The following is a 27,742-nucleotide window of genomic DNA, read 5'->3' as shown; positions in this document are numbered from 1 at the left end:
GACCAAGCAAGTGAGAGCAAAGATAAACAAATATGACAACATTAAACTAAGAAGCTCCTGTACCTCAAAAGAAATGGTGATCAAGATACAAAGACAGTCCATGGAGTGGGAAAATTATTTACCCAATATCCATCTGATCCAGAATACATAATGCAGAACTTTACAAGAAAATAGCATCTAACGCCATAAAAAAAATAAATAAAAGTGTGGAGAAGAAATGAACAGAAACTTCCTCAAAGAAGAAATACAGATGGCCATAAGACATGATATGAGGCCTGTATCCAAGCATATTTTTCTATATAGTTCTCACTACACAATCACTTATTAAAAACTTCATTTTCTTCTGATATGAGATATCATTTTTATCTAATACCAAGTTTGTTCTCTTTGGGCCAGATATTTATTACTTTTCTATATGGCATAGACTTGTCGAATCAAAAAGGATAGTACTGAAAAAAAATGCTATCTTCTGAAGACCCTTTCTGCATATTTCCTTTCATGTCTTTTGTGCTTTTTTTCTGATACATATCACTGTGCCACTGTCATCCTGTTGTTCATTGATTTACTTGAGCAGGTGCCAGTAATGTCTCCATTCTTCCCAGCCCTGAGATTTTAGCAGCCTGTCTTTACTTGTTTTTCCCAACGATTGGAGGCTCTTTTTAGGGTCAGGGGAATGAGACTGTTATTGTTACTGTATTTGGCATATCGAATACATCATGGGGAGCTTGCCAGGCTCTTCTGTGCAGGCGGGATACTCTTGGTAGCTTGCCGGGTTCTCCGAGAGGTATATACATATATATATATATGAAAATATATATATGAAATTTTTCATATATATATGAAAATGCAGACCCAAACCATAATGAAATTAACCTCACACTGTGGAAGTGACTGTGTGACTATTCTCTAAAATAAAAGAAAATATAATGACAAGATGGAAAAGTGAATGAAGATGTCAATCTATTGAGCTTTCCTGCAAAATATGGCAAAGAGGCTGGAGTGATAGTATGGTGGGTAGGAAGTTTGCCTTGCATGCAGCTAACCTGTGTTTGATCCCAACATCACATATGGTTCCCCAAGCTCACCAGGAGTAGTGATCCCTGAACACAGAGCCAGGAGTAACCCCTAAGCATAGATGGTGTGCCCCCCACACCAAAATATATACACACGTGCACACACACACACACACATGTAAAGTGCATTTCTGCGTGTGTGTGTGTGTATATATACATATATGTGTATGTATCTGGTGGCATGGTTATGGGGGCCTCATTTTATGTTCCCTTCTGGGAGAAGCAGCTATGAGTTCTGGATGGTGGCTGATGAGGAGATTACCTGGCGCCGGCAGGAGTGGCTTATGGGTGTGACCCCTGGGTCGCTGGAGACTGGGAAGCAGGCAGAGGATCTCTCCTCTCAGGTCCTGTTGAATCCTGAATCAAAGATCACAAAATTCCGCATTACCTGGGTTTCAGGTGAGAGCCCTCCCTGCCCCAAGGGACCCAGCCCCGGCAGCCAACCTCCACTACCCAACCGCCGCCATGCTCCAGGCCATTTTCCACACGCTTGAGCTGAGCCTCACACATGAGTGAAGTCCCATGGAATCCAGGTAATGCTGAACTTTGTGATCTTGGACTCTAGGCTCAACAGGACCCAGGAGCAGAGATCTTCTGCCTGCTTCCCCCAATCTCCTGCGACCCAGGGGGTCACACCCATAAGCCACCTCCTGGTGGTGCCAGATAAACTCCTCATCGGCCACCCTCCAGAACTCACAGCTGCTTCTCCTGGAAGGGAGCATAAAATGAGGCCTCCAGAACCATACCACCAGACTCCGTACCAGGGGCACCCCGGGTAGGGGGGGCAGATTAGAGTCCTCCCCAGCCCAAGGGACCCAGCCCCAGCAGTCCACCTCCACTAGCCAACTGCCACCATGCTCCAGGCCGTTTTCCACACACTCGGGCCAAGCCTCACGCATGAGTGAACATATTCCTGGACCGCACAGCCACACACATCATCATAAATATATATATATATATATATATATATATATTATGATCTTTTCATGTGCTTATTGGACATCTGTATGTCTTTTTATTTGAGAAGTGTCTATTTAGGTCTTTGACCTGTTTTTCAATAGAGTATTTTTGAGAATGATTTGTCTATATATTTTTGTTTTAAATATATTCAATAAAATGTATTTGAGACTGATTTAGACAGACTGATTTGTTTGTCTAAATCAGTCTCAAAACAAATATCACTTGTATCACTTGTCATCCCATTGGTCCTCGATTTGCTCGAGCAGGCGCCAGTAACATCTCCATTTGTCCCTGTCGCATGCTAGTGTAGCCCAATGATATCTGCTCACTCCAGGAACAGGAAGAGCCTCAAATCGTTCATCCAGGATTTTGATGAAGAAGTCTGACCATCTTATTGGTGGGTGGCCACAAGGTCTTTTGACATCCTGTGGAATCCAGTTGGTAACAGCTCTAGTCCAGTGGTCGTCTCTGAATTGCATTACGTGTCCAGCCCATCTGATTTTTGGCACCTGGGCAAACAAGACAGCATCCCTGATTCTTGATTGTCGATGGAGGTCGGAACTCCGGATTCCTTCTCTCACTTGAGTGAAACGTGATACTCCTAGCATGGCTCTTTCGATTCCCCTTTGGGATACCTGAATAGTGTTCTCATCCTGTTTGCGTAGGGCCCAGGTCTCTGAGGCATATGTTAGTGCAGAAAGAACGGTGGAGTTGAAAAGGTGTACCTGGAGCCTGAGGTTCTTCGTCCTCTTAACCACTTCTTCGATGCTTCTGAAGGTGTTCTACGCTGCTCTCTTTGCAATTATAGCGCCAAGTCATTCCTCATGTTGAGTTCTCGGCTCAGGTACACATAGCTGCTGCATTCGGAGATGTTTGTTCTATTGAGAGCAAATGGAACGTCAGGGACTAGTTCATTTTTCATGAACATTATCTTCATGAGATTCAGTTGCAGTCCGGCCTTTCCACATTCACAGTCGAAGTCGGCCAGCATTTATGCCGTTTGGCTAATGTTTGGTGTTGTGAGAACGATGTCATCAATGAAGTGGAGGTGGTGTAGTTGCCAACCGTCTATCTTCACTCCCATTCCTTCCCATTCCCGTCGTCGCATGACGTTCTTGAGGGTGGCACTGAAGAGTTTCAGTGAAATGGTATCAACCTGCCGACCCCTCTCTTTACATCAATGATCACTTCCTTGTAGAATGGTGAGATCCTGGTGGTGAATTCATAATACAGCTCACGGAGGATCTTGATGTGCTGATTTTGAACACCCTGTTTAGCTAGGGCTTTGATGACCACTTCAGTCTCAACAGAATTGAAGACCTTCTTTAAATTGATGAACATTAGACAAAGTGGAATCTTGAACTCTTGCAAAACTTTGATGAGTTTTGTCACCGTGTGGATATGGTCAATTGTGCTGAATCCTTTTCGGAACCCAGCTTGCTTGCATGGTTGTCCTTCGCCTAGTGTTCTGCCTATTCTAGTCAGGATGACTCGAGTGAACAACTTGTAGACAACAGATAGCAGGCAGATTGGGCGATAGTTGCCAATGTCCTGGATGTCTCCCTTCTTGTACAATAGAACGGTCCTGCTGATTTTCCACTGGGATGGAAACTTGCATTCAGACAGGTAGCGTGTGAAGAGCTGAGCCAGTGTATTGATGAGTACTGGTTGCAGATTCTTCAGGTGTTCGAGTCTGACCTTGTCTGGACCAGGTGCTGTATGCGTCTTTAGCAACGAAATGGCGTGTCGAATTTTGGAAAGGAGGACGTTGGGAACGACATACCCATCCTGCCGAATTTGGTGTGTGGGCAGTTGGACGTAGAAGTCGTGAATAATCCTTTCCATTGCCTTTCTGGGAGATGTGATAGATCCATCAGGACGTTGGAGGGCAGTCATCTTGGTCTTGTAGTTGGTGAAGGACAGGCGAGCATTGCGAATACTTTTCCCCGCTTCTGCCACATCAGCCAACACTGCTGTTCTTCTCTCTTTGAGGGCTTCCTTTATTGCTTATCTGCACAGCTTTGCGAGCTCGGACGTTAGCTTGTGGTTGCCTGAGGCCGTGCCAAACCACATTTGCGAATATCAGTACATATTTGTTTTGAGACTGATTTGTTTATCTCTCATACTGATGCCAGGAAGTGTATTTTCTATATTTTCTTCCATATATCATATGGTTTCAGGTTTACTTCAAGTCTTTACATTATTTTGAATTAATGTGTGCATGCTGCTGTACATAGGGCCTATTTTATTAGTTTGTATGTGACTGTCATGTTTCCTAAACATTTATAGAGGAGACTTTCTTTGCTCCATTGTGGACTGTAGATTTTTTTTTTTCACACCCAGCGGTGCTAGGGGCAATTCCTGGTTCTGTACTCAGAAATTACTCCTGGCGTTGATTGGGGGACAACAGGATGCTGGGGATCAAACCTGATTTGACCAAGTGCAAGGCAAACACCCTACCTGCTATGCTATTGCTCCAGCCCCCCCTTTGTAGACTCTTAACTTCTTTGTAAGATATTTCTTGGCTGTAGACTGGTGTCTGCACTGGGCAGCTGCCTTAGGAAACTACCACAGTATTTATTTGGGAAGTTTTTATTTACTTTCACCTTGGAAGGGTATTTTTTTCTAGAAATAGAATTTCAGCAAAATATGAAATTCTTTTTAAAAAAAATTTTGGGGGGGCGGTACCAGCCCTGCTCTCTGCCGAGATGTGATCCCAGCGGCTGCATGCATGTGGCCTCACCGCAGCTGCACGAGCATGACTCCAGAGGCCAGCTAAACTACTTTTGATATTGGCAGCTCCTTGCAGAATGTTTCCAGACTGAGAACTAAGCTGCGGCCCCATGCCTGCCCAGGAGGGGAAAGGTTTTTCTCTCTCGCCTTTTCTTTGCCGGGGGTGGGGGGGAGGGCGTGGGATCACCATATTATAAGGACCACTAATGAGAGATAAAAACTTGCAATGATTCAATTTCTGGAAGAAATTTCCCTGGACTTAGTTGCTAAAATACAGAAATCCAAAACTGTGCAGCCGCAATAGCAGCTGCGCGACCTCATATCTCTTCACAGCTGGTCTGACTCTAGTGGGGAACTCCTAACAATAATAGTGAGGTTTTTGTTGAATTATTGAATGTAACCAAAGTAAAGTGAAATTTATCAGTTACACAGGCGGGGGTGGGTGGGTGGGGGGATGGGAGGTATACTGGGGTTTTATTGGTGGTGGAATATGTGCACTGGTGAAGGGATGGTTGTTTCAGCATTGTATAACTGAGACTTAAGCCTGAAAGCATTGTAATTTTCCACATGGTGATTCAATAAAAAAAATTAACTTTTAAACAGTTTTTTGGCCACACTCGACAGTGCTCGGGGTTACACCTGGTTCTTCACTCAGGAATCCTCCTGGCGGTGCTCAGAGGACCATATGGGATACCTGGATTGAACCCAAATAGGCTGCGTGCAAGGCAAGCGCCCTATCCATTGTATTATCACTGGGTCAAACTGCCTGTAGTAATTGTTAAGTGCAGAACCAGGAGTAAGTCCTGATCACTTCTGGGTGTGATAATCCCCTGCCCTCTCACCCCCAAATAATAAAGTGTTTGGTAATATCAATATCTATGCTACTATGCAAGTGTGTGTGTGTGTGTGTGTGTGTGTGTGTTGGGGGGGTTGTTTGTTTTTCGGTTCAGGCATCTACTTTTTCCTCACGTTTTCTTTTTATCTTGGAACTCCTTGATCTTTTGTTCAGTTTCTGTTATTCTGCTGCTCAGACTGTAATATATCATCTACCATGTTCTTAATTTCTGTCATTCTGACAGCAATAGTTTTTTTTTAATTTTGACTTTCATATTTTCTTGTACTTTGCTGACTACCACAGGTAGTCACTTTGAGGGTAGGGCACTTGCCTTGCCTGCGCTAATCCAGATTTGATCCCTGGCATCCCATGTGGCCTCCTTAAGCACTGCCAGGAGTGATTCCTGAGTGCAAAGCCAGAAATAATCCCTGAGCATTGCTGGATTTGGCCCCAAAACAATAAATAAGTAAATGACCCAAGAATAGCTCAGAAACTCTTTTTTAAGTAACTTCCATTAAAAGTAATTTTCTCCTCCTCCTCCTCCTTCTACTCTTCCTCTTCCTCCTCGACCTCCTCCACCCCTTCTCCTCTCTCTCTCATACAGTAGGTTGACTAATAGGATCCCTTATGGAGATCGCATTGAATCTGTATAATGCTTTGGGGAGTATTACCATTTTGACAATGTTAATTCTCCCAATCCATGAGCAGGGGATGTGTTTCCATTTCCTCATGTCCCCTTTTATTTCTTGAAGCAGTATTTTGTACAGATCCTTTACCTCCTTAGTTTTAAGCTGATTCCGAGGTACTTGATTTCTGAGGCATGATTGTGATTTGGATTGTTTTTTTGTATCACTTTCTTCTTTCTCATTATTTGCACATGGACTTTTGGGTCTTGATTTTATAGTCTGCGACTCTCTTATACAAGTTTATGTTTCTAGAAGCCTCTTGGTAAAGGCTTTAGGGTTCTTGAAGTATAGTATCATCTCATCTGCAAATAGTGAGGGCTTGATTTCTTCCTTTCCTATCTGGATGCCCTTAACATCTTTTTCTTGCCTGACTTGCTATGGCAAGTGCTTCCAGTACTATATTGAATAGAAATGGTGAGAGTGGGCATTCTTGTCTTGTCCTTGATCTTAGAGGGAAGACTTTTAGTTTTTTCCCCATTGAGAACAATGCTTGCCATGGTCTTGTGGTCAATGGCTTTGATTATATTGAGAAAAGTTCATTCAATTCCCATTTTGCTGAGAATTTTTATCACAAACGGGTAATGGATCTTGTCAAATGCTTTTTCTGCATTTATTGATATGATCATTTTTTATCTTTTCTTTTATTGATATGATGGATTATGTTGATTGACTTGTGAATGTTAAACCATCCTGCATCTCCGGAATGAATCCCACTTGTTCATGTGTATGATCTTTTTGATGAGTCGCTGGGTTCTATTTGCTAATATTTTATTGAGGATCTTTGCATCCATGTTCATCAGTGATATCGGTCTGTAACTTTCTTTTTTTATGTTGTCTCTGTCTGCTTTTGGTATGACGGTGCTATGTGCCTCATAGAAACTATTTGAGGTGTTTCTGTTTCCTCAATTTCCTGAAAAAGCTTGAAACGAACTGGCAAGAGGTCCTCTTTAAATGTTTGGAAGAATTTGCTAATGAATCCATCTAGACCTGGGCTTTTGTTTTGGGGAAGACTTTTGATTACTGTTTCAATTCCTTGATGGTGATAGGTCTATTCAGGTATTCCAAATCTTCTTGGCTCAGTCTTGGGAGGTTATTAGAATCTAGGAATTTATCCATTTCTTCTAGGTTCTCTTGTTTCATGGTATAAAAACTCTCAAAGTAATCTCTGATGATCTTTTGAATTTCTTTGGTTTCTGTTTTGATGTCCAGTTTTTCATTTCTGATTCGGTTTATTAGGGTTCTCTCTCTTTCCTTGTGAGTCTTGCTAGTGGTTTATCAATCTTGTTCATTTTCTCAAAGAACCAGCTCTTGGTTTCATTGATCTTTCAAATTGTTTATTGAGTTTCCATGTTGTTAATTTCTGCCCTAAGTTTTATTATTTCCTTTATCTTGCCTGGTTTGGATTCCTTTAGTTCGTCCTTTTCTAAGATCTTGAGCTGTGCAGTCAGGTTATTTATGTGGGCCCTTTCTTCCTTCCAAGAAATGCTTGCAGAACTATAATTTTTCCCCTCAACACAGCGTTAACTGCATCCCACAAGTTCTTGTAGCTCCTGTCTTCATTCTCATTTGTTTCCAGGTATCTTTTGATTTCTTCCTTGATTTTCTTCCGGATCTACTCATTACTCAACACTCAGTTGTTTAATTTCCATGTGTTTGATTTGCATTTCTGCTTCTGTGTGTGATTAACTTTTATCTTCAGTGCATCGTGATAAAAAGATAGTTGATACAATTTCTATCTTCCTGATTCTATTGAGGTATATTTTGTTGTCCAACATTTGGTCTATCTTGCAAAATATTCCATGTACACTGGGAAAGAATGTGTATTTGTGTTTTTTGGGATGAAAAACCTTGTATACATCTATTAGCCCTCTCTCTTCCATTTCTTTCTCCAGAGCCACTTCTTCCTTGCTGAGTTTTAGTCTTGTTTATCTATCAATAGGTGTGAAGCTAGTGTTGAGGTCTCCAACTATTATTGTATTGCTACCAATGTCCTCCTTGAAGTCTATTAGCAGTTGTTTTCCGTAGTTTTCTGGCCCCTCATTGGGTGCGTATATGTTAAGAAGTGTCATTTTTTTCCTGATGTACATATCCCTTGGTTATTTAAAAAATGGACTTTTCTGTCCCTTCTAATCCTTTTCAGTCTGAAATCTATATTGCCAGATACTAGTATGGCCATCCGGCTTTTTTGAGGGAATTGTTTGCTTGAAGGATTGTTTTCGATCCTTTGACTCTGAGTCTATGTTTGTTCTGATTATTCAGATTTGCTTCTTGTATGCAGCAGAATGGCGGATTAATTTTTTTTAATTTTTTTTATTGAATCACCAAGTGGAGGGTTACATAGTTCTCAGGATTATGTCAGTTATACAATACTCAAACACCCTTCCCTTCACCAGTGCCCATCTTCCATCACCAACCCTCCCAGTATATCTGCCGCCCCCTCCCACCTCCCCAGTCCCCACCCTTGTACGTGATAAGTTTTACTTCGTTTACACTTTATCTCGATTACATTCCATGTTTCAACACACAACTCACTACCGTTGCTGGGGTTTCCCCCCAAAAAGAAAAAGACAGTCCTATTGCCAAGGAAGCATTTGATAGTTCTCCATTGCTAAGAATATAGAGATATTAAGTCCCACTGTTTGTTACATAACTTTTCTTTTTCCCCCTTGCCCCGCGCCACCGAGATCACGCCTGTTTAGTAATCGCCACGCTGTCTGACAAAGGGAAAAAAAAACGAAGAGGATGGTTATTTCCCGTCATCAGCCGGCGTGGGGCTCTGGCTTAGTTGATAGTCTAGTAGAGTGTCTGCAAGCAGTTTCTGGAACCAAAGGTCTTGCGCTGGTATCGGCTCCGGCTCGAGATTCCACCAGCATCCCGCTGTTCCATGTACATAATTTTTCCCCTTATATCCCATTCCCACGCCACCAGGTCTGTTTGCTTAATGGACATCACACTATGTTTGACACCACACCGCGTTTCTTCCCGAGAAAGAAGGATATTTCTTCTCAGCCAGTGTGGGGATATAGCTTAGTTCAGTCTAGAGAGATGGCTACCACTTTGATTGCCTTCAATATTTCAGCAAAAGACTTACTATTCTTGTTAGGATCTCCCACAAAAGTCCGACCCATTAAGAAGGAACCATTACATATTGCTGATACTAAGATGACATTAGGTCGCGCGGCCGCTACCCGTTTTGGGTTTCTGTATAAAGTCCAGGGAAAGTACAACCAGAAATAACATCACTATAAACTTTTACCCTTTTATGGTGCTCATAAGATGGAGAAACCTAGAGAGAGGTTCGGCGTCTCCATTTTGCACTCAGAAAGCTGTGGACCCTGCACTGTGCTCGGGAGGAAGGGATTGAGAGAGAGAGGTTAAAAGAATTGGGGGATTCCCGGTTTCCACTCTCGCAGCCCGCCGTGGGGTCTCTGATCCCATGCCGGAATTAGTTCAGTGGGCTGCTTGGAGTCCAAGGGCGCGCTTTTGGGTTCTTCCATCATGCTCGATCCACAGCACGACCCAAAGGAATGCACAGTGGGGGAGGTGGGTTTAAGTATCTATCTGCGGTGGGCGGGGGTCACCGCCCCCGCCCTCCTGGGGTCTCCTGCGCGCATCCTGTTTCAGCTGGCTCGGCGTCTCCATTTTGCACTCAGAAAGCTGTGGACCCTGAGCTGTGCTCGGGAGGAAGGGATTGAGAGAGAGAGAGGTTAAAAGAATTGGGGATGATTAGATGATATTAGGTCGCACGGCCGCAGCAGCGGCCGCCCGGTTTTGGGTTTCTGTATAAAGTCCAGGGAAAATTTTGCCTGAAATTCTATCACTACAATCTTTTACCCTTTTATGGTGCTCATAAGATGGGAAAACCTAGAGAAATACCGGGCCCCCGCACGGGGGGCCTGGCGAAAACACTCAAATCACATACTGCAGGTTGCTGGCAGGCTGCTGGTGTCCAAAGCAGCTCCCTTGTCTTCCTCAGTCATACTAGGGCTGCGGGCGCAGCGAAGTGGGAAAGCCCACGTGGCTGCACTCTCTTTAAGTGTCCGAAGTGGGCGGAGACCGGTACTTCCCTGCCCTCGATCTCCTGCCAGCCGTGCCGCGCATTTGGGTGCGTCTCTCCATTTTGTGCTCAGAGAAGTGGGGTGGAGGCTGTGCTGTGCCCAGGAGAGGTTGAGGGAGAGAGAGATTTAAAAAAAAGAGAGAAATGCCGGGCCCCCGCACGGGGGGCCTGGCGGAAACGCTCAAATCACATACTGCAGGTTGCTGGCGGGCTGCTGGTGTCCAAAGCAGCTCCCTTGTCTTCCTCAGTCATACTGGGGCTGCGGGCGCGGCGAAGTGGGAAAGCCCACGCGGATTAATTTTTTAATCCATTTTGCCATTCTGTGTCTTTTAATTGGTGCATTTAGACCATTGACATTGAAAGAGATTACTGTCATGGGGTTTTTGTAGAGGTTTGTTGTGTTTGTGGGATTTGTCTTATTTTAAGTAGCCCCTTCAGTCCTTCTATATATATACATATATATATAATTTTTATAAAGTTGTTCACTATAGTTCATTACAAATAATATTCAAGCACCAATCCCACCACCATGCACCTTCCCACCACCATAAGAGGAAAGTGTGTGAAGATTGTTTTATTTCATTCTGGAGCCATTTAAACCCTTATATAAGAGATTTACAAGCATGTAAATCTCAAAAACAAACAAATGTTGTTACTTTTGGTACATCAGTGGGCTAGAGTGTAAGATGTTCTGTATTGTTCTCTTGGAGCTTTATTTTGTGGTCTCTGGATCTTGGCCGTTGATGAGATTATATGGCGCCAGGGGCAGTTTGTGGTTGTGACTGCCAAGCTACTGGAAAACTGGGGAGCTGCAGGGAGGAGGCCCAGTCCTGTTGTGAGCGAGCTTGAAGATGTCAGTCATGGGTCCCACATACCTGGGTTTTTCTCCAGGTTCCCTCATAGGTGAGGCTTATCCAAGCTGGTGGAGAGCGGTCTTGAGTATGACTGAGGTTGGGTTCTGGAGGTTTTTGGCTTCTGGGGTTCTGCTTCGGGTGGGGAGGGAATCTCAACTACCTCTCTCTGAATTGACCTGGTGAAGACAGTCTGGTGTGGGGTCAGGACGTTCTGTGTTGCTCTTTTCCGGGAGCTTTATTTTATAGCCTCTGGATCTTGACTGTTGATGATATCATATGGTGTCAGGGATGGTTTGTGGGTGTGACTGCCAAGCTACTGGAAATCAGTTGTTTTAAGGTTGGTTTTGAAATCTATGAAGTTCCTGAGTTGTTGTTTATTCATGAAATAGTGTATCGTTCCCTTGAGTCTGAGTGAAAATCTAGCTGGATAAAGTATCCTTGGTGAGGCATTCATTTCATTGAGTTTTTTCATTATATCTCACCACTGTATTTGGGCTAGGACTGTTTCCTCTGACAAGTCTGCTGTTAAATCTAAGGGGTGCTCCTTTTGTATGTGATTTCCTTCTTTGACCGTGAAACTTGCAGTGTCTCTATCTATGGTATTCATCATTCTGACTATGATATGTCTTGGAGTCTTTTTATTAGGGTCTCTTTTAGCTAGTACCCTTCGGTCTTCTTGGATCTGGATGCCTGCATTCTCCAGCTCTGGAGACTTCTCAACAATGATATTTTTAATTGCTTCTATGTTATTGGGGCTGCTTCCCTGTCCTTCTGGTACTCAGATGAGTCTTATGCTGTTCCTCTTGAATTCATCCCCTAGGTCTTTTATTTGCCCTTGAGCTATTTTTCCAGTGTATGTTGTTGCCTATATGCTTTCTGCATGTCATCTTCAAGCTCACTGATTCTGTCTTCAGCTGTTGTCATTCTACTGTTGAGGGCACCCAATAAGTTTTTTATTTTTATTTTTTACTTTTTTGGTCACACCTGGTGATGCTCAGGGGTTACTCCTGGCTCTGCACTCAGGAATTACTTCTGGCGGTGCTCAAGGGACCATATGGGATGCTGGGATTTAAACCCGGGTTGGCCACGTGCAAGCCAAACGCACTATCTGCTATGCTATCTCTCCAGCCCCTATCGAATTCTTTACTAGTGACACTTCTGTTTGTAGCTTTCTTATTTCTGCTCTCATTTACTTACTTTATTGACTGTCTGTTCCTGTTTCTTTCATATCCTCTTTTAATTTACTGGATGCCTGTTCCATCATTTCTTTGAGTTCATTGAACATCCTCAACATTTCATCTCTGAATTCTTTATTGGAGAGATTGTATCTGTGGGTATTCCCTGTTGAAGCTTCTGGGCTATTTTCTTCATCCACTCCTTGTGGTGGGGATCTGCATTGTTTCTTCATGTTGCTGTAATAGTATGAAGGTGGATCCTTCCAGTTCACTATCAGTGTCCCCCTCTCTCTGCAAGGGAGGATTCTGGATGAGCTTGGTTGGTGGTGGTCTCCCTTTACCCCTTCAAGAATACTAACTTCCTCTTTGGTCCTCCTCTGTTACTTATGTGGAGCCTCTAGTGCAGCTTCAGGGGATGTGTTCTTTTACATTAGGCTTGTTCCAATTCTTGTATTCACTATTATTTTGGTGAGTTTTGGGAGTATTTTGATTAGAATAGGCTAGTGGACTATTGGCCTAATGTCTTTGGGATACCCAGGCTGTCCTCGTAAGAATTAGGTAATGGAGGTTGAGATATGAATCCAAAGTGCTGTGAGGGTAAAATAACTGTAGCTGCATGAGTGACCACCACCCAAGAGGCCACGGCCCCCACCACCTCTGTACCTGTGGAGGAGGGACTGTCACCCCAGTCCTGGATTAGAGTTCTACTTCCGGCACACTTCTAAAACTGCAGGGGTCCCCTCTGGCCTAGGTGCTCATGTGGGCACCTTAGCTGAGGAGAGTTCCCGTTCCTTGTGACTGCTTGCAGGTACAAGGCAAGGATGTTTACTGTCTCTGCTTTATTCAATATAGTATTAGAAGTCAGGCAAGAAAACAAATCAAAGGCATCCAAATTGGAAAAGAACGCTTTCTCCAGATGGAGCCCTGGCGACACTGAGCTTCTACTAACATGGCTCCGGGATGCAGGACTGGGACATCTCCAAACTGTGGGGGGACATTGGAGTAGGGCGGCGCTAGCCCAGTCTCCAATTCAGCCCGGACGCCGGAAGTCACGCCCTCGACCCGCCCTTGGCGCCATCTTGCCACAATCAACAGAGAAGAATCCGGGCGTTCTGGTAAGCACCACAAGCCGGAGATTGCTCTGGACCCCAGGCCGGGCCAACAACACCGGGGAGTCAGACAAAGAAGGTACAGCCAGCACACCTTCTCCAGATGGCGGCCCGGCGACACTGAGCTTCTACTAACATGGCTCTGGGATGCGGGACTGGGACATCTACAAACCCAAGTCAGACCTTTCCTGACAAATGAAAACATACAATCTAATGATGCCATCCAACATGTCTGACTGTTGGAAGAAAACCTCCAAATAATGATAGTGACATTCCTGTTGAAAATTGAATTTAATCAAAGTAAGGAAAGAGTAAAGTGGAAATTGTCTGCCACACAGGCAGAGGGGGAGTGGGAGGGGGATATTCAGGGGTTTTTGGTGGTGGATCAAATATGAAAACTTTGTAACTGTATCTCACAGTGATTCTATAAAAAATAAAATTTTAAAAAATTGGAAAAGAAGAAGTCAAATTATCACTATTTGCAGATGACGTTATAATGTATATAGAAGACCCTAAAGAATCCACAAGAAAGCTCCTGGAAATAAACCAATACAGTGAAAATGACTACAAAGTCAATACACAAAAATAAGTTGCATTCTGTATAAAAATAAAGAATCAGAGGAGAAAGTGATCATAAAATCACTCATTTAAAATAGTAATAAAGAAGCCTGAAGTGGGTAGGGAATTTCCCTACAGTAGGTAGGGAATTTTTCCTTGCACATGAGTTCAATCCTTGTCATTCCTGAGCACAGCCAGGAGTGATTCCTGAGTGCAGAGTCAGGAGTAACCCCTGAGCTTTGTCAGGCGTGGCCCAAAAACAAACAAAAAAATAGTGTCCAAAAAGTAAAGTATATAGGAATCAATTTAACAAAAGATGTAGGAGATCTATACCATGATAACTCTAAATCACTTGAGAAAGAGATAGAAGATCTTAGGCAATGGAGAGATATCCTGTGCTTGTGGATTGGAAGAATCAATATTGTTAGAATGGCATTTCTACCTAAGAAATTATATAGATTCAATTCAATCCCCACCCAAAATCAGATGACATTATTCAAGGGCATTCTTCAATAATAAAATTTGTATGGAATCTAAAGAGATCATGAATAGCCAAAGCCATACTGAAAAGAAATTGGGAGGTACATCATTACCTAATTTGGAACTGCATTACAAATCTGTAGTGATCAAGACTGCATGGTACTGGAATAAAGATAGGCTCTCTGATCAATGAGTCAGAACCGAATATCCAAGGACAAAAACCACATATATATGGGTAGTTAATTTTTAATAAAGGAGCTGAGAACATGGAATGGAGTAAAGATAGTGTCTTCAACAAATGATGCAGGGAAACTGGGTAAGTACATGTCAAAAAGCTGGGTCTATATCTTTAGGGAGGAGAAGGACAGAGAAGGAAAGAAATCAAGGTGGAAAGGGAGAAGGTGAGAAAGAGAAGTAATGGCGGAATGGTTGAGGCTTCAGTAGTACTGGTGATATGCGAGAGTGGTATAGCTGTATAACCAAAGCACTGCAACTCTTTGTTTTCAACAACTCTGAAAACAGGAAATCTAAGCTGCAACCATCAAACTTTGTAATGTGCCTGTCAAAGTGACAGGCAGGAGGTGGATGGAGGGTTGGGGAATAGAGTCTAGGAACATTGGCTGAGGGAAATTGACACTGGTATTGGGATTGGTGTTAAAATTTTATGCCTAAAACTCAGATAACAGTAACTTTGTAAATCATGGTTCTTAAATAAAAATTATTTTTTTCAAACTATCAAGGTTTGCTCTAATGCTATAGTAAATTGGTGTTAGATTTGCGTAAGGATGTTCTTAAAGGCAATGAGACAGGACAGACATCTAGTTCTGGGCTCTTTCCTTTATTCAATTTGAATATGCTTGATGTTGCCTATTATTCCCTCTCTTCTTCTCTGAATTGATTTTTTGTTTTAATGAATGGGTCTTACACACACAGAGCTGTGGTGATTATCACTTAAGCACATTTTAGTTGTATTAACTAGGGGGAGGAACATGGGGGTTGCTGCACTGTTCACATAGCTGATCAACAGGAGTCACACTTCCTGGTTATAGTGCTTGCATATAGTTTAGTTGCAGTGCTTGCTGGGAATTGTGCCCCTTTGTTGCAGTGCCCACCTACTTGTGGCTGAGGTGAGGTTAAGAAATCATTGGCAGTGAAGCTGCCAGGATTATGTTCAATTCATGTTCAGCACCAGTATTGAACTCCCAAACTTGCAAAGCAAGCTTTCTAAGTTACAACTATTCCTCCAGCCCCCACTATTTACTTTTTCCATAGAGGCCACCCCTAGCTGTGCTTAGGAACCACTTGGGCCTTAACCATCTTTGCTCAGGGGCCCAAACAGTGCCAAGATTGAGTTCAGGTCCTTGCAAGCACTTTACTAGTTGAATTATCTTCCTATGCCTTCCCTCCTGCTTCTTCTTTTTTTTCAGTATGGGGCCAGTGCTTAGCAGACATGCCCACCTCTGTGTTTGGGGGCACTGCAGAAATCAAACCTAGGCCTCCTGCATGCAAAACACATGTTTCAGCATTTAAATTATCCCTCCACCTCTCTCCCTCCCCTGTCACGCACAGTATTTTTATGAACTATACACCAATAGATATTTGAAACATTATTACTGAGCTTCACATTTTATTTCATGATTATATTCCATAACTTACATTTCCATAACTTGCCTTTTACAACTGCATAAAAGGCAAGCACCTTACCCACCATACTATCTCTCCAGCTCTGTTATATACAATTTTATTATATGTTCAGTATTGCTTTATTTATTTATTTTTGTTTTAGTTTGGTTTTAGGACCTCATCTGGTGGGTGCTCAAGGTTCTGTGCTCAGGGATCACCCCGGGCAGTGCTTCATAGATCATATGAAATGTTGGGGATTGAACTTGGGTCTGCCACATGCAAGGAGCAGCACCTTACCTGCTGTCCTATTTATTTGGCCCAGTATTGCTTTATTTTTATTAATTATTATTTTTTATTATATTATTTTATATATGGGCTAGAGTGATAGCAAAGCGGTTGGGCGTTCGCCTTTCACGTGGCTGACCCGTGTTTGATTCCTCCTCCCGGAGAGCCCACACGGCAGAGCCTGGCAAGCTACCCGTGGCGTATTCAATATGCCAAAAACAGTAATAACCAGTCTCACAATGAGAGACGTCACTGGTGCCCACTCGAACAAATCAATGAGCAACGGGATGACAGTGACAGTGATTATTTTATATAATTCTGGTGGGCTGGAGCGATAACACAGCGGGTAGGGCATCTGCCTTGCACATGGCCGACCTGGGTTTGATTCCTCCATCTCTCTCAGAGAGCCCAGCAAGCTACTGAGAATATCCCACCTGCACAGCAGAGCCTGGCAAGTTACCTGTGGCATATTTGATATGCTAAAAACAGTAACAAGTCTCACAATGGAGATGTTACTGGTGCCTGCTTGAGCAAATCGATGAACAACGGGATGACAGTGCTACGGTGCTACAGTGCTATAATTCTGGCAATGCTCAGGGATTATGCCTGGCTCTACACTCAGGAATCACTCCTGGCAAGTGCTCAGGATGCTGGGGATTGAACCCAGGCCGACCATGTGAAAGGCAAGCACCTTATCCACTATACTATCTCTCCAACTCCAGTATTACTGTATTTTTAATTGCATAAATCTGGCTAGCTTCTAAGAAACCTTTATCCAGGAATATGCCTGAGGACATATTTCATATTTCCTCTCTATCTAGATTGACTTTATTCTCTGAGGCTGCTTATCCTCCTAATGTTGAAACTGGTCACAGACTACTTTGTACTTGAAAAAAAAAAAACACCCCTACAACTAGGGTGGAAAGGTTTTCTAGTAGCTCCAACTTGAAAACTGCTGGCTGGGGCTGGGAAATAACTCCACGGGCAGGAGCACAGACTTTACATGCAGAAGCTCCAGCCTTGATCCCTGGCCCCGCATGGTCCCTGAGCCACCAAAAGCAACTGCATCTTTAGATGTTTTTTTTCAATTACCTCTGCCTATTCCAAATTACCCCTAGAACATTTAGCATAACCAGGAGAGTGAAATTCTGTGAATGGAATACTTGGAACATGTACCCACCTGAATTCACAGGAATAATTACTGAAGTTTATTACTATAAAGTTGGGGGAGGATTCAAGGTATAGAAAATATTTAGGTATCACACATGACAGATGCAACATGGAAAGTGATCGATGGAATCGGACACTACTGTTATGGCAGCTTTTCTTTGGATTAACCTTATGATAATGGTCCCTTAATGATTCCTGGAGTGTTGTCTTAGATTATCCTCTATTTTTGAGTTACAAAGAGCCACTATATGGTGCCAGGGAGTGTATGCCTTGCACACACAAGGCCTGGAACTCAATCTTCCCTCCCCCTTCCTGTGGTCCCCTGAATACAATCCCCTGAGCACAACACGGGGGTGGCCCTGGTGAGTTTGGGAAGCTCCCCCACAAGTCTCACTATGTCTAGGAATAAGAAAGGAATTAAGGGCATATATGAATTAATATTTTTTATTTCTATGTTCACCATAGTTCAAGATAGCATCATTATAAACTTTGTGGTCTATTCACAACAACTTGAAACCTAAGAAAGCTCTTGCCAATTTTACCTCTTCAGTCCTTGTTAATTTTAATGTAACTTTATTTTGTAAACATAAAAGGTCATTCTGTGAGATCTTCAGGAAATAAATGGGAGCTAAGATAATACAAAATCACTTGACATTCCTACTATACAGAATAAATAAACTTGGTGAACATTCTTCCATAGTTCTTGTAGGCATACACATATATACATACAAATGTACAGACAGACATTCAACAGATATGCATAAATTATTATAATTCTACTTTGTTGTTGAAATAGTCTCCCTGGAGTCATCAAAATATATTAAGCTCATTAAATCTAAACATTTTATTTAGTTTTATTTAAAATAAAATGCTCAGAAGTTAGTCTTGATTCTGCACTCGGGAATCACCCCTGGTGGTACTCAAGGGGCTGTATGTGATGCAGGGATCAAACTTAGGTTGGCTGCATGCAAGGCAAATGCCCTACCCACTGTACTATCGCTCCAGCCCAAGTATAAACATTTTAAATTGTCAAAATGCTTACTCTCCAAAATAATTTATTGATTTTTTTATAGGTAATACCACAACTGCATTACAAGAGGCACAAGTTCATTTCATTTCTCGAGCTGTTTGTAATTCTATGAATAGTTATGCAGGATTAATTCCTAATAGTTCGTTTTGTGCAGGTGATGAAGATGGAAAGTTTGATACTTGCAGGGTAAGACCAAACAATTTTCACTAGAATTATTTATTTAAAAGTTTTTTAGGTAACATGATTTACAATAGTATTAATATTTATGCCTTAGGTATTTACACCACACCCACCACCAGTTTTATCACACCCACCACCAATATCCCTCCCCCACTATGCCAGGTTCCTTATTATCCACCCCTTCCGTCCCTACTCTCTTCCAATTCCTACCCTTGCTTGGTAAACTCAGTTCTGTTGATAGTCAAGGGTTTGTTTTCATTGGCCATTGTCTATTTCCTTGTTTTATCTCATGATATACAACACATGAGTGAGATCATCTGGTATTTGTTCTCCCTGTGATTTATGTCACTTAACACAATACCTTTCAGTTCCTTCCAAGTTGCATTGACCTCAGGATTTCATCATTTCTTTTTTGGGCAGTGTGGGGGGAGGGCGTGTCTTTTTGATGCAGGCATTTTCACAGGTGTGAGGAAGTTCATTGTCATTTTGATTTGTGTTTCCCTGAAAATAAGTGATGATGACCACTTTTTCAAATGCCTGTTGGCCATCTATATGTCTTCTTTGGAGAAATGTCTGCTTATATATCTTGGATATTAAATGGTTTATTAGATAGTATGAAAAATTTCTCCCATTTAATATTGCCTTTTAAATTTTTTACTCATAGTTTCTTTTTGCAGTGCAGAAGCTTTTTTGTTTGATATAGTCTGGTTGTTTATTTTTATTTTTAACTTTCTTTGCCCCTGGAATTGAATTATTTAAAACATTTCTGAAGTCAATAATTATCTCTATTTTTCTCAATGTATTTCATCAATTCAGGACTTCAATCCATTTGAATTAATTTTTGTGTATGGTGTGAGCTAGTGTTTTAAGTTCCTCCTCCCTCCCTCGCTCCTTCCTCTCTCCCTCCTTCCTCCTTACCTCCCTCCCTCCCTCCTTCCTTCCTTCCTTCCTTCCTTCCTTCCTTCCTTCCTTCCTTCCTTCCTTCCTTCCTTCCTTCCTTCCTTCCTTCCTTCCTTCCTTCCTTCCTTCCTTCCCTCCTTCCTTCCTTCCCTTCCTCTCTCCTTCCCACCCTCCTTCCTTCCTACCCCAGTTTTTCTCAGCACCATATATTTTTTTAAATTTTATTTTATTGAATCACCATGTGGAAAATTACAATGCTTTCAGGCTTAAGTCTTAGTCATACAATGCTGAAACAACCATCCCTTCACCAGTGCCCATATCCCATCACCAAAAAAAAAAAAAAAACCCACAGTACACCTCCCATCCCGCCCACCCCCGCACCCCCCTTGTAACTGATAAATTTCACTTTACTTTCTATTTACTTTGGTTACATTAAATATTTCAACACAATCCTCACCATTATTGTTAGGGGTACCCCACTAGAGTGAGACCTGTTGTGAAGTGAAAAGGGTTTTGTATTTCTGTACTTTAACAACTAAGTCCAGGGAGATTTCTTCCGGATATTGGATCATTGCAAGCTTGCAGACCCCATCTGTGGTCATCATAATATGGCGTCCCCACACCCTTCTTCCCCGGGAAGGGACAGGCGAGAGAGAGAAATACCTTTCCCCTCCTGGGCGGGCATGGGGTTGCATCAGCACCATATTTGAAGAGGCTTTCCTTTCTTTACTTGTTACTCTTGTTGTAAATTTAATTTATTTTTTATTGTAACACTGTAATTTGCCAAGTGATTCATGCAGTTGTTTCAGGCATTAAATATTCCAAAATCAATCCCACCACCAGTGTGCACTTCTGTCCACCAATGAGTCCATTTTCCCACCCACCACAACCAGCCAGCCCCCTTGCACACACAACCAAATTTACTTATATTACTTGGAACAACACAAAGACAAATGAAATTATCTCTTTGAACTTAAATTGAATCATTCAACATGTGGTCTTCTGTAACTAGTTTTTTTCATTTACTATAGTGTTTTCATAGTTCATCCACACTATAGCATATATTAATACTTTGTTGATTCTACTGCTAAATACTATGCCATTGTATGAATACCTACATCTTATTAGTCTACCCATTAATTACCCATTAATTGACAGATATTTGAACCATTTCTACTTTTTATTACTGAATAATGTTTCTAGAACATTTATGTGTATATTTCTATATATAAGTGCATATGTATATATTTTGGAAATTGCACGTAGGGATGTTATTGCTGAGTCAATGTAGAATACTTGAAGGACTCCCAAACTGTATGCTAAAGTGACACACCATTATAAATTCTTATCAACAATGTATGAGGGTTCCTAGTTCTCCACATCTTTGTTAGCCCTTGTTATTATCTTTCTTATTATAGCCATCTATGTCAATTCATGAAGTGCTATCTTATTTACAAAGACCTAATGATGTTGAATATTTTTCCAGGTACTTAAATAGGTATTTGTACACCTAATAAGAAATGTCTCTTCTTTGTTCCAATTAAATTTTATTATTTTTGAATTATAAGTATTCTTCATCTATCTACCTTCTATCTATAGTTAGGTAGCAAATATTTTCTCTGATCCTATGAACTACCTTTACTTTCCTGCTGTTATTTGTAGAACAAAGGTTTTTCTTTCTAAATGAATTCCAATTTATATAGTTTTGTCTTTATAGTTTTAGAATATATATATTCACCACCTGTTCTTCACTGTTTCTGCTCACTTCTTTTCAGAGTTGCTGATGCTGTGATCTTTCCCTGTACTTTCTGAAATCTTCGATCCACTTTTTATCTTTCCTGTCTTTTTCCTGAAAAATCTAGTTGACATGGCCCCTCGAGTACCATGAGGAGTGATCCCTAAGCACAGAGCCAGGAGTAAACCCTGAGCACCACTGGATGTGACCCCCAAACAAAAACAAGCAAAACATGTTGTTGAGTAAAGTTGTAAAGAAGGAAATATAATCAATTACATTAATAAATAAAACATTTTTACATAAAATAATCATCAAGAGCCAGAGAGTACAGGAGGTAAAGTGCTACCCTTGCATGCTTCTGACACCGGTTTGATCCCCAGATACCACATATGAGCCCCCCCCAACCCAAGCACTACAAGGAGTGACCCTTGACACAGAGCCAGGCAAGGACCCTGAGCACTACCCAATGTGAAACTCCCCCAGAAAACCCATAAAATTGAGTGACTTGGTCATTCATTAGCCAGTATCAACATTTAGATAACTACATTCTTTGCAAGATGTCAGATTACTCCTCTCATCCAAGTAGGAAAACCACACATGCCTGAAAGAATCCATCATATATCTTAAAGTATTTTAGATAGTATTAATCTATTTAAATATTCTAACAGAATATTTATAAAATTTTGAATACTTCTGAGTAACTGTGCAAAGAATCCAAATAATTTGATTCATAGTATTCCAGTTTTAAGTTATCCATGTGGAAGTTGTTTGGTTCTTTCATACCAGACCTGGCTGAATATTCAAAACGCTATGGATCTTCCTAACTTTAAGGTATATTTAAATGCATATTTATACAAATATATGTTTAATATGATAAGCTCATTCTAGCTTTATGGTTACTTAAAGACTACTAGAAGTAACTAACACTATTTTGGGACTTATTTGATAGGGTGATAGTGGTGGACCATTAATGTGCTACTTGCCAGAACATGAGCAATTTTTTGCAATGGGAATTACCAGTTATGGACTTGGATGTGGTCGAAAAAATTTTCCTGGTGTGTATAGTGGGCTGTCCTTCCACAAAAATTGGTTGCTTCATCAACTCAACCAGGCAAGAAACAATGGCAAGTCTAATAATATATGTGTCTTTCTAGCCTTAGGATCTGTTGTCTTACTAACAACTCTATAAATTCTGAAGAATCTTTGTTTTGAATCGTGACCCTTTTCATGTTCTATATAATGAAAACCATTTATTCCATTAGCAAGTAATTAGCCACTTTATTGTTACAATGTGAACAATTTGTGGAGCAAAAGAAGCATTGTGTATAATATTCTGGAGTTTGTATAAAATGTGTAACTGAATATTTTAAATATGTAAATAAATACTTCATAATAAGGAATTTATAATTAACATGAAAGCTGTTCTTTCATCCAAACTCTTTTTAAGTTAGATTTTATTTTATTAAAAATATTTGTAAAATTCTTTTATTCTTTTAAATTATCATCTGGTTTTACTTGGATAAATAAGCATTTGAGTATTTCTTTTTTTTTTTTAATTTATTTTTTTTAATTAGAGAATCACCGTGAGGGTACAGTTACAGATTTATACACTTTTGTGCTTATACTTCCCTCATACAAAGTTTGGGAACCCATCCCTTCACCAGTGCCCATTCTCCACCACCCGTAAACCCAGTGTCCCTCCCACCCTCCCCAATCCCATCTCCCCCCCACCCCACCCTGCCACTGTGGCAAGGCATTCCCTTCTGTTTTCTCTCTCTAATTAGCTGTTGTGGTTTGCAATAAAGGTGTTGAGTGGCCGCTGTGCTCAGTCTCTAGCCCTCATTCAGCCCGCAACTCCCTTCCCCCACATGGCCTTCGACTACAATGTAGTTGGTGATCGCTTCTCTGAGTTGACCTTTCCCCGGAACGTGAGGCCAGCCTCGAAGCCATGGAGTCAACCTCCTGGTACTTATTTCTACAGTTCTTGGGTGTTAGTCTCCCACTCTGTTATTCTATATACCATAGATGAGTGCAATCTTTCTATGTCTGTCTCTCTCTTTCTGACTCATTTCACTCAGCATGAAACTTTTCATGCCCATCCACTTGACTACAAAATTCTTGACCTCCTTTTTTCTAACAGCTGCATAGTATTCCATTGTATAGATGTACCAAAGTTTCCTCAACCAGTCATCCGTTCTGGGGCATTCGGGTTTTTTCCAGATTCTGGCTATTGTAAACAGTGCTGCGATGAACATACATGTGCAGATGTTGTTTCGATTGTACTTTTTTGCCTCTCTGGGATATATTCCCAGCAGTGGTATTGCTGGGTCAAATGGGAATTCAATATCTAATTTTTTGAGAGTCGTCCAAATTGTTTTCCAGAAGGGCTGAACCAGTCGGCATTCCCACCAGCAGTGAAGAAGGGTCCCTTTCTCCCCACATCCTCTCCAACAGCGGTTGCTTTTGTTCTTTTGGATGTGTGCTAGTTGAGTATTTCTTAAATTTTAATTAAAGCACTTTATTTAAAGTTAATTCTGTGTCCCTGATACTCAGCGGAGTGGTGGAGGCCCTAGGCGAGGAGGGTTGAGCCACGCTGGGGAGCCGGGTGGCACGGGTCCCCGCTGGCTGCCTTTCCTGTCGCTGTTGGCTGCGGACCTTATAGGGAGCATTGAGGAGCTTGAACAAAAAAGTCTTCCTGAGATGAGTCGAAGAGGTTTTCTTCCTTTTAAAACTGAGCTTCAGAAGGGCCAGAGTGATAGAACAGCGGATAGGGTGTTTGCCCTGCACCCAGCTGACCCGGGTTGTATTCCCGGCATCCCATAAAGTCCCCAGGACACCGCCAGGAGTGATTCCTGAGCCAAGAGTAACCCCTGGGAGTGACGCAAAAAACAAACAAACAAACAAATAAACAAATAAAACTGAGCCTCAGAGAGCTAAACTGGACTCTCCTCCCCTCACCAACTTATGTTATTCAGTACTATAGAGGAACTCCATTCAACATTTCTGATAAGGGATATAATGGTGATGAGCTCTTTCAGCTTTTGTTTATGTATGTCAGTGAATATTTGGACAAAGCCCTCAAATTAATTGCTGCCATCATGAGCAGAAGCAAGCGTGACAGCAACATTTATTGTGTAGAGATTGGAGATTCTACATTCACAGTCCTGAAACTTGAAAGAAATTCAAGTCATTCTTGAAAGAAATGTTGAAATCAAGAAGCTGAGTCGGTCATTTCATAATCAAACTCATGCTAAGCAGGCTTATGAAATGTGTGAATCACAAAAATATAATTGGCCTTTTGAATGTTTTCACACCGCAGAAATCTTTAGAAGAATTTCAAGATGTTTACGTAGTCATGGAGCTCATGGATGCAAATCTTTGCCAAGTGGTTCAGATAGAATTACACCATAAACGATATCCTACCTTCTCTATCAGATGCTGTGTAGAATCAAGCACCTTCACTTGGCTAGAATTATTCAGCAGGACTTAAAACTCAATAATATAGTACTAAAATCAGACTTCATTTAGAATATTTCTGACTTTGTCTTGGCCAGGACTACAGGAACTAGTTTTATGATGACACCTTATGTGGTTACCTGCTACTATAGAGCACCAGAGGTCATCCTAGAAATGGGCTACAAAGAAAATGTTGACATTTGGTCAGTTGGGTGTATCATGGGAGAAATGATCAAAGGTGGTGTTTTGTTCGCAGGTACAGATCATATTGATCAATGGAATAAAGTTATTGAATAGCTTGGAACCATATCCTGAATTCATGAAGAAACAACAACAACAACAACAACAATCACTGGGGCTGGAGTGATAGCACAGCATGTAGGACGTTTGCCTTGCACGAGGCCGACCCGGGTTCAAATCCCAGCATCCCATATGGTCCCCTGAGCACCGCCGGGAGTGATTCCTGAGTGCAGAGCCAGGAGTAACCCCTGTGCGTTGCCAGGTGTAACCCAAAAAGCAAAAAAAAAAAAAGAGTAAAGACTTATGTTGAAAACAGATCTAAGTATTAAGGGAGCAAGAAATGTGAAGTGGAGCAAGGAAAGCATGTTTAACAAATTGTGCTGGCAAAACTGGACGGCTACATGCAAAAAATGGGCTTAGACCTCCATCTATCACCATGTACAAAAATCAGATCAAACTGGATTAAAGACCTCAACATCAGACCAGAATCCCTAAGGTACATTGAAGATAAGGTTGGCAAAACCCTCCACGACATTGAAGCCAAAGGTATCTTCAAAGCTGACACGCCACTGGCTAAGCTAGTGAAAACAAAAATAAATAAATGGGACTATCTCAAACTAAGAAGCTTCTGCAACTCAAAAGAAACAGTGACCAAAATACAAAGACAGTCTACAGAATGGGAAAGGATATTTATGCAGTACCCATCCGATAAAGGGTTGATAACAAGGATATACAATGCACTGGTTGAACTCCACAAGAAGAAAACTGCCAACCCGATCAAAAAATGGGCTGATGAAATGAACAGAAACTTTTCCAAAGAAGAAATCCGAATGGCTAAGAGGCACATGAGAAAATGTTCAACATCACTAATCATCAGGGAGATGCAGATCAAAACAACAATGAGATATCATCTCACACCACAGAGACTGGCCCACATCCCCAAAAACAAAAGCAACCAGTGTTGGCGTGGATGTGGGGAGAAAGGGACTCTCCTTCACTGCTGGTGGGAATGCCAACTGGTTCAGCCCTTTTGGAAAACAATATGGACGATTCTCAAAAAGTTAGAAATTGAGCTCCCATTTGACCCAGTAATACCACTCCTGGGAATATATCCCGGAGAGGCAAAAAGGTATAGTAGAGATGACATCTGCATTTCCATGTTCATTGCCGCTCTGTTCACAATAGCCACAATATGGAAAAAACCAGAGTGCCCGAAAACAGATGATTGGCTAAAGAAACTCTGGTATATTTACACAATGGAATACTATGTAGCTGTCAGGAAACATGAAGTCATGAAATTTGCATACAAGTGGATCAACATGGAAAGTATCATGTTGAGTGAAATGAGTCAGAAAGAAAGAGACAGACATAGAAAGATTGCACTCATATGTGGAATATAATGTAACTGAGAAGTACAAGTTGGCAATGTTGCAACTTCTGGCAGATATCTCTCTGGACTTAGTTACTAAAATACTAAATTACAGAAACCCAAAACTGAGAGGCCGATAAGTGTGGTCACTCGACCTCATACCTCTTCATCCTCAGCAATGGAAAACAAATTATCTAATGCTTCCTTTTCAGCAGGTCTGACTTTAGGGGAGAGACTCTCCAAACAATAATAGTGAGTTTTGTTGAAATATTGTATGCAATCAAAGTGAAAGTAAAGTGAAATTTATTAGTTACACAGGCGGGGGGGCTTAGGGTGGGGGGGCTAGGGGTGTGGGGGGTTTGGGGTGTGAGGGGGCGGGGTGGAGCTATACTGGGATTCTTGGTGGTGGAATATGAGCACTGGTGAAGGGATGGGTATTCGAGCATTGTATAACTGAGATTTAAACCTGAAAACTTTGTAATTTTCCACATGGTGACTCAATAAAAAATTAAAAAAAAAAAGAACATTAAAAAAAAAAGAAAACAGATCTAAGTATGCTAGATGTAGCTTTGAGAAACTCTTCCCTGAAGTACTTTTCCCTGTTGACTTGCAACACAATAAACTCAAAGCCAGTCAAGCAAAGGATTTATTACCCAAAAATGCTGGTTATTGATTCCTTTCAAAGGATCTCTGTAGATGAAGCTCTTCAGCACCCGTATATCAATGTTTGGTATGAGCCTGCTGAAGCAGGAGCTCAGCCACTAAGAATACCTGACAAGCAATTATGTGAAAGAGAACACACAATAGAAGAAGGGAAAGAATTGATATACAAGGAATTTATTTAGTTGGAGGGGAGAACCAAGAATGGTGGCAGCCCTCTCCATTAGCACAAGTGCACCAGTGATCAATGGCTCTCAGCATACATCATTATTGTTGTCGTCTGTCAGTGATGTCTTCAATGTCAACAGACCTGACTTTGACCTCAGATACAGACAGCACTCTGGAAGCATCAGGTGGACCTCTGGGCTTAGATGACTACTTGGGTTTGGCAGGGGTGGGGGGGTGGAAAGTCGAGGCACGGGAAGGGAGCATGGGAGGGATGGAGAGTCATTTAGTCATTGATAGAACTACTTTGAAAACAATTCAGTGGTCTTATTTTTGAGTGATTTTTCAAAAATATAAAATTAATTTTGTAGTGGTTTACTATTTTAAATGTCAAATGATGTAACTTAAA

General features: G+C 41.5%; 1 protein-coding gene and 1 pseudogene across 1 annotated transcript in view; both read left to right on the top strand.

Moving 5' to 3' along the window:
* Window positions 1-22,738, top strand: part of TMPRSS12 (transmembrane serine protease 12) — a 41,072-nt gene extending 18,334 nt beyond the window's left edge. The window contains exons 7-9 of the mRNA XM_055124586.1: window positions 18,672-18,814; window positions 22,393-22,554; window positions 22,706-22,738. Coding sequence (XP_054980561.1) covers window positions 18,672-18,814; window positions 22,393-22,554; window positions 22,706-22,738 — 338 coding nt within the window. The remainder of the gene's footprint in view (window positions 1-18,671; window positions 18,815-22,392; window positions 22,555-22,705) is intronic.
* Window positions 22,739-24,541: 1,803 nt separating this feature from the next.
* LOC101537255 (mitogen-activated protein kinase 8-like) lies at window positions 24,542-27,412 on the top strand (annotated as a pseudogene).
* Window positions 27,413-27,742: the final 330 nt, after the last annotated feature.

This window comes from Sorex araneus, chromosome 2 (assembly GCF_027595985.1).
Source record: "Sorex araneus isolate mSorAra2 chromosome 2, mSorAra2.pri, whole genome shotgun sequence".
NCBI lineage: Eukaryota > Metazoa > Chordata > Mammalia > Eulipotyphla > Soricidae > Sorex > Sorex araneus.
This window is presented reverse-complemented; position numbering and strand designations above follow the sequence as displayed.